Source organism: Benincasa hispida, chromosome 12 (assembly GCF_027475165.1).
Source record: "Benincasa hispida cultivar pf3 chromosome 12, pf3_genome.v1.1, whole genome shotgun sequence".
In the NCBI taxonomy this organism is placed as follows: domain Eukaryota; kingdom Viridiplantae; phylum Streptophyta; class Magnoliopsida; order Cucurbitales; family Cucurbitaceae; genus Benincasa; species Benincasa hispida.
This window is the reverse complement of record NC_143489.1, coordinates 79,344,168-79,351,925: the sequence shown is the minus strand read 5'-3', so window position 1 is coordinate 79,351,925 and position 7,758 is coordinate 79,344,168. Positions and strand designations below refer to the sequence as shown.

Genomic DNA, 7,758 nt, shown 5'->3' with positions numbered 1-7,758 from the left:
TCTTAATTTTCCAAAGACAATTTCAAACATTTCTATTTTGTTGTTGTTGTTGTTAAACAAGGTTGAATTACATGTTTAGTCCCTAAACTTTTGAGTTTGTGTCTATTATTCTTAAGCTTGTTAAAATTAAAAGTTTAGGATCTCTTAAATACTTTTGAAAGTTTAGAGACTAAATAGACACAAAACTAAAAAATTCATGAACTAAATTATTTGTAATTTAACCTAACAAATACCTCTAGACACTCCCATCCTTTATATAAAAAATGCCCATTCTTTTAAAATTGACGATATTACTCTTGCCCTGTGATAAAGGTTTGAAATTGTAGAAATTAATATTTTAGAATGTCAAACGAATAATTGGGATTTGCAACGATGCAGTAATGGTCTAGGGAAAAAAAATATCATCGTACTATTCTAAGTCACCACCACACTATTCTACTACTCTAAGTCCTAATTTATGTTAGAAATTCTAAATAATTTCTCCTACATGAGTGATTTTGAAACCTTTAACAAAGGTAAAAGGGTATAATATTCTAACTTTTAGAAGAATTGTAGTGTTTTTTAAACAAAGAAACAAGTTTAAAGAGGTACAAAACAAGTTTAGATATTTAACAATGAAAAATATTAAATTGGTCCATAAACTTTCATGTTTGTGTCTATTTAGTTAAGATCTTTTGAAAAGTATCTAGTACACCCTTGAACTTTCAATTTTACGTCCAATAAATCCCCAAATTTTTAAAAAATTGTCTAAAATAGAATCTTATACTTTCAATTATTTTATGTCCATTTAGTTTTTCAAACATTAAAAAGTATCTAATACATCCTTAATCGCATTCAATTTTATGTTAACTATATCTCTATATGTAATAAATCATTAACTTATTCAACTTTTTTAAAATTCTCACATCTACTAAAAATAAAATTAAAATAATAAGATTTTTACTTAAGGTTTAAAATGTCAATATTGACGAAAATATTGAAGTCTCAATTTTATAAAAATATCAATAAATTTTGAATATCAATGGAAGTTTTAGAATAATTATAAAAATAAAAAGTGGAAATATATTATTTAAATTAATTAATAAATATTCTATGTTTTAAAATAAATTATGAAAATGTTGGTTCACCCCTAGTGCAAATATCGAATCCACATAGATATGTAAATATAAATGAAAATGTCGAGACGTGGATGAAAATTTAATACTATGATTCTACCAAACCTAAATTATAATTTTATATACAAACATATATATATATATATAATCACATAAAAATTTAAACGTTGGAAAGAACACGTGATACACGCCAAATGTTGCCCAAAAATTTGCCTTAAAACAGAGAGTCGTATGGGTTTGTTCATTCATTGTAAGGTAATTAAAGTGAAGATATGGCATTGAAAGTAAAGATCATCCATGAAGAAATTATCAAACCTTCCATTCCAACGCCTGAAACCCAAAAGCATTTGAAATTCTCCTTCTTAGATCAGCTAGCTTTGCCTGTTTATGTTCCACTACTTCTTTTCTATGATAGCAACAACAACAATCAAATTGATCCCTCCAAATTCCATCTTCTAAAATCTTCATTATCCAAAACTTTAACCCAATTTTACCCATTTGCAGGCCGAATTAACGACGATAATCTCTCGATTTCTTGCATAGACGAAGGCGCTATCTTCCTCGAAGCTGAAACCAATTACCCTCTCTCAAATTTCCTCACTCAACTCAACGTTGATTCTCTCAACCAACTCCTCCCTTTTGGCTTCGCTAATAGAGGCTGTATTGTATTAGTCCAAACCACGTCGTTTCAATGCGGGGGGTTGACGATTGGCTTACTAATGTCGCACAAGATCTCCGACGCGTCGTCCATTAGTTCCTTTATCAAAACATGGACTTCCATTGCTGGGAATGGTCCTCTGTTCCCAAAACCAGAGTTCATTACCGACTCTGTTATACCACCGCCCAAAAATTTCCCAATTTCAACTCCAACGACTCCAGATTCAGGAATACACGCTAAAGGCATAACGAACAGAATCGTTTTCTCTCATTCTAAAATCACAGCCCTTAAAGAAAAGGCTGCTAATTCAACGGTTACGCAACCGACACGCGTCGAAGCCGTAACTGCTCTGTTATGGAAATCTGCTATATCTGCTTCAAGATCAACGTCCGGTATTTCAAAGGCGTCTGTGTTGGGCCAAGCTGTGAATCTAAGGAAAAGATTAGAACCCAATTTGCCCGATAACTCGATCGGGAATGCTCTTGGGTTCGTTACGCCGGAGACGGCGGTGGCGGAGGAGTTAAAGCTACAGAGTATGGTCGGATTGTTGAGGGAAGCAATTGAAGAATTTAAGAAGAATGGGTATAAGAAATATCAAGATACAGAGGCTTATTTGAGGTATTTTAAGACTTTGACGGATCCAGATGGTCCGTATAATGAGGAGAAGAATTTCTACTTGTGTAGTAGCTGGAGTAGATTTGAATTTTATGAAGCAGATTTTGGATGGGGATGCCCTGTTTGGTTCATTGGTGGGATTTCAATGTTTTCGAATTTTTTCTTGTTAATGGATACAAGAGATGGAAGGGGAATTGAAGCGTTGGTGACTTTGAGTGAAGAAGATATGGCCGTGTTTCAATGTGATCAAGATTTGCTTGAATTTGGTTCGTTTAATCCCAATGTTCTTCAAGTCGAAGACTAATTAAGTCGCCGTCGGTTGTAATAATTTTGAAGTACACGCATTTGATTCCTTCTTTGTATTCCGTTTCATAACGTTAATGTTTGTTGTTTCTCCATCTTCTATTATTTAAAAACTAGCAAATATGCCTGATAATTATTTATTTTTTGTATTTTATTTTATAATTTAAATATAATTTAATCATGTATGTAATAAAGTATAAAAATTATTATAAAAGATTTACATCATCAAATAAAAATAAGTCTCGACGCAAAACTAACAACAATGATAAAATTGTTTCTATCATCAAATGTTTCTCACATTTGATCAACAATGTTATTTCACTCAAGTTATTTGTTTTAAATGAATTGATTCAATTCAACATTAATTATATTATGTTCAAATATTATTCTTGTCCCTTTACTTTGAAATTTATTCATTTTTAGTTCATAAACTTTCATTTATTTAACTTTTGTCCCTATATTTTCAATAAATCTTAAATTTAGTCTTTCAAAATTAATGCTTCCTTTCAGATATAGAAGCGACTTAGTATCGTTGGGACTACTTTAGCTTTGTAATTTACTAGATAAGGTATATCAAGAAAAAAGCCTATCAAAGAGACTAAGGAATTTTTCGAACAAGCATTAATTTTGTGCCATTGAAATTTCCACAATGACTTGCTTTTGATTCGATGATTCCTATCGAATGTGGTCAATAAGAATTAATTATGATTGGGGTGTTAGTTAGAAAGACGTGGGTGACTGGAGTGTGGTCAATAAGAAAGATGTGGGTTACTTACATTGAATATGGTCAATAAGAATTAATTATGACTGGATTTATTGGAGACAGGCAGATCGGTAAAACTAAAAAACAAAAGGCGTGGGTGTATGGCATTATGACTGGAGTGTCAGTTAGAAAGGTTCTTACAATGTTCGTTCAAATCATGCATCACTTTTTTTTTTTCTTTTTTCTTTTTTCTTTTTTTTTTACTTAAGGAAGGGTGACTATCCATTCACTTTCCGGTTTATCAAAATTGGTTAGATTATGATGATGATAATAATAATAATTTTCATTCAAGAAAATACAACATGTAAATATAGTTCGAATTTTATAATAAAAATGCTAATAGATAAAAAAAAAAGTATTTTAAAAAAATCATCAATAAACTAGCATTGTGGACTAAATTTAAGATTTATTGAAATATAAAGACTAAAATAAGATAATTAAAAGTATAAAGACAAAAATTGAACAAACTTCATAATATAGGAACCAAAATAATATTTTAACTATTTATGTAAAATTGTAAATGTCATGTTTGTAAAATATTAAACGACACTTAAATGGATATTTTGGGAAAAATTTGTATTTGGTAAAACTCACGCCGATTTCAAATATACTAAAAAAATAGAAATTAAGCTTTTAAAAATCATAACTAAAATAATATATAAACCTGTATATTGAAAATTCAAAATTATATTAATATATAAATATGGAAAAATTAATAAAAAAAATAAAAATGAAAAAACCAAATTGATTAACAGAGGTTCTTGTTAAGACATTTGTGAAACAGTAATATATAGGACACAAACAAAACGGGTTGTAATTTCTCAAATTTAATTCCTTTTTTAGAAAGTTTTTAAAATTTAGAAAAAAAAAAATAGATACAATCATCAAACAAGTCATTTTAATAAAAAAAAATGAGAAATAAAGAGGAAAAATAGAAAACAAAAATGTTATCAAATTGGTTTTTAATTGTCATTTCCACATTGACTAAATCAAACTCTACCATAAAGTAGTATTTTTTTTCCTCTCTTTTCTTTTTTGTTGCGTTATATATTGGTTTCTATAAATTTAGAAGAAGCCATAATATAGTCTCTATGATTTTAAAAATTTTATCTTAATTTTTACGATTTAATAAAACTTCATAAAAATTTATTTGGTCTCATAAATAATTCCGACTATAGAATATGTGTGCTCATGAATAATTATTTTGAATAAATTATATATATATATATATATATATATATATTAAGAGGGATTATTCATGGTAGAGAAAAATTCCAATACTACAATAGTATGATTATTTTTCATATAATTTTCATTGGTTGTTTGCCACGTCAATATGCTTTTAAAATATTTATGCAAACAAATTTATGTTAATATTAAAAATATATATATATATATTTATGCATACAAATTTCTAATGTAAATAAATGGAACATATACCCCTTAGGGTGTGTTTGGCCGCTAAGTTAAGTTGGATTGGATGTGTAAAAAAAAAAACTCACCCACTGTTGATTCACCAATTATTAGAGAAGTTTATTACCTTATTATTCGCATTAACTCACATTTTTCACTTCGTTATTTGCATCAATTCTCTCAATTACTCTTCTTCTATAATAATTACCAACTCATCTCTGCGCGCGTCAAACACCCATGACTGAGATTTTTCAATTGGAATTATTATATATCAATAGCCACATAGCATACCTAATCGCGTACCACATGTCTATATTGTGTTCTTCTTTTGACTTTTCTAAGTTCATAATAAATCTTCATTTAAAAATATTAAAAAGATACGTTTAATTGATTGAGGAAATACATATTATATACTGATTAAATTATGTTAATTTTGGCTTGACCAATTTTATAATTCATACGCCATTCATCACTTACTAATTTAAAATTTAATTTTACAACTTTCAATGTAATTTTTATATCATCAAAATTTATTATGAATGATTAAAGTATGTTGATTTTAAAAATGACAACAATTATTTTAACGTGTGTTTGGTTTTACTTTTTAAGTGTTTAGTTTTAAAAATATGTCATTTTAGAAAAAAATGAAGTATTTAACGACTCAAAATAACATTTGAAACATTTTCAAAGTGTATTTAAACAATTTTTATCAAAAGAATTTAAATAAAATTGGTTTTTTGAAATACATTTTTTACTAGTTAATCTAAACATACAATAGTTAAAATCATTTATATAATTTATATATAATAAAATTAAACTTTATCCATGAATAGGTGATAAAATTAAAGTTTTTTTTTTTTTAATAATTTATGAGTTAGTTTATAAATCTAATACCTGAATTTTAAGTTTATATCTATTTGGATAGGTCTTATTTTGGGTCTTTCAAGTTTTAAACGCACCTAATAAATCTATAAATTAAAAATTTTGTGCTTCATGAATCCTTAAATTTCTAATCTTTTATCTATAAATCATTCAATATTTTTAAAATCGATATTTTAGATTTTCAACAAATATAAAATTCAAATCTATATCTAAAACATCAATTAATTTTTAGAAATTTCGAATTTACAAACTACATAAACACAAAATCTAAAATTTAAAAACATACGTTTGAAAACGTTCGACTAAATTAAAAAAACACTATTATTCCAAAAATAGAAAAAAAAACATTATCGTTATAAAAGTTTGAGACTAACTTCATTCCTAAAAGGAACAAAAGACAAAAACGTGAATCACGATGATAGCACAGTTGATGGCTCGTGGTGCGGTAAAAGGGTAAGAATGATGATTTGTCGGTTGGTAAAGGAATATACTTGGCTTTACTTTAATAGTATATTTTTATAATACCTCTATTTATTTATTGTTTCTCACGATAAGAGTTTTCTTCTATCACACGTAAGTATAGTTAATACATGGTCAATGAATCATATAAATTTTTTATCGATTTTTTTATTATTTAATTTTCTCATTTTTTCTGATTGTCGATTTTGTAAAATATAATGTATTAGGGAAAACAATTTAATACCTCTATTCATTAATGTCATAAAAGAAGAAGTATTTAATAATTATGTGAGACGCATGAAAAATAAAATGATATATCATCTAATGACATGTCAAATATTAGACACATAACTCAACCTTAAGAGATAAAGAGATCAATTCCAATTCCTGTCATTAGATCTAAAAGAACCATGAAGCCTAACTCTTTGGGTCGGCCATGAGAGAAAAATAATGAATGAATGGCAACCCTAAGAGTTGATCATGATGGACAAATTATAACCAAGTGTTTGTTTACCATCAAATACATATGCTTGGTTCAATTTATAATAGTTAGATTAAGTTAGCAATGACCAAGTTAATTATCTGAAAGATTAATCAGCCAAATGAGTTATGAAGCACAAACACAGATGTGGCTATACGACACGGATACGATTGGATACGACGATTCGTAAATTTCTATAAAATTAAGATACGGATACGTCTAAGGATGCGTCATTTTCTTATATATTTTTCTTAATATTTATATTTCTAAAAAATGAGGATACTGATACATTGAAGATACATTTTTTTCTTTAAAAAAGTATAGGATATAGATAAATTTAGCATACAAATTAATAATAATAACACAAAATAGAATACAAACACTGAAATACAATAAAAAAAAAAAAAGCAACATCTAAGATGTTGAAATACAATAGTTAATAAAATGCAATAGAAAAGTGACTCATATTACAAAGAAGAAGAAGAAGAAGATTAGAGGGAGAAGTATGAAGATAAACGAAGAACTTCTTTATTGAATTGTTGAAGATATCCAAATAGTTTATATTTTGGTAGAATTTGTGGAGACTCAAATGTGAAGATGGAGATTATTAGATGATTCTAGTCTAGGGTTTGGTCCGTTATTTATCTTTTTCCTTTTAGTTTTGGACTTGAGTAGTGAGGTTTTTAAATAGGTTGCTTAGTTTTAGATTGAGAAATATTAGATGAGTTGTGTCTTTTTTCTTTAAAAAAAAGTACGCATAGAAATAGATACGTCAAATTGCATGTCAGATACGTATCTGGGAAGTATATAGAAGTATCGATATCCGATACGTATCTGATACGGATTCTTTACTTCACATGAAGTATCTGTACTTCATAGCAAATAAGTATTAAGAAACTGTTCTTCTATATAATTAAAAGGAATCAAAACATTTGAGGTACATTGAAAACACTCTAAATTCTTTATCATGTAATTCTCTCTAAACTGTTACTGACTTAATTATTGGAGTATCGGTGACCCAGTAGCACACCTATACAAAGTTTTTTCTATTATGCAGGCTGATTGTTCA

General features: G+C 27.6%; 1 protein-coding gene across 1 annotated transcript; it reads left to right on the top strand.

Moving 5' to 3' along the window:
* Nucleotides 1-1,192: 1,192 nt before the first annotated feature.
* Nucleotides 1,193-2,831, top strand: LOC120092782 (stemmadenine O-acetyltransferase-like). Its single transcript, XM_039050986.2, has one exon. The coding sequence runs from the start codon at nt 1,388-1,390 to the stop codon at nt 2,690-2,692; it is 1,305 nt and encodes a 434-aa protein (XP_038906914.1). The 5' UTR covers nt 1,193-1,387; the 3' UTR covers nt 2,693-2,831.
* The last annotated feature ends 4,927 nt before the right edge of the window (nt 2,832-7,758 follow it).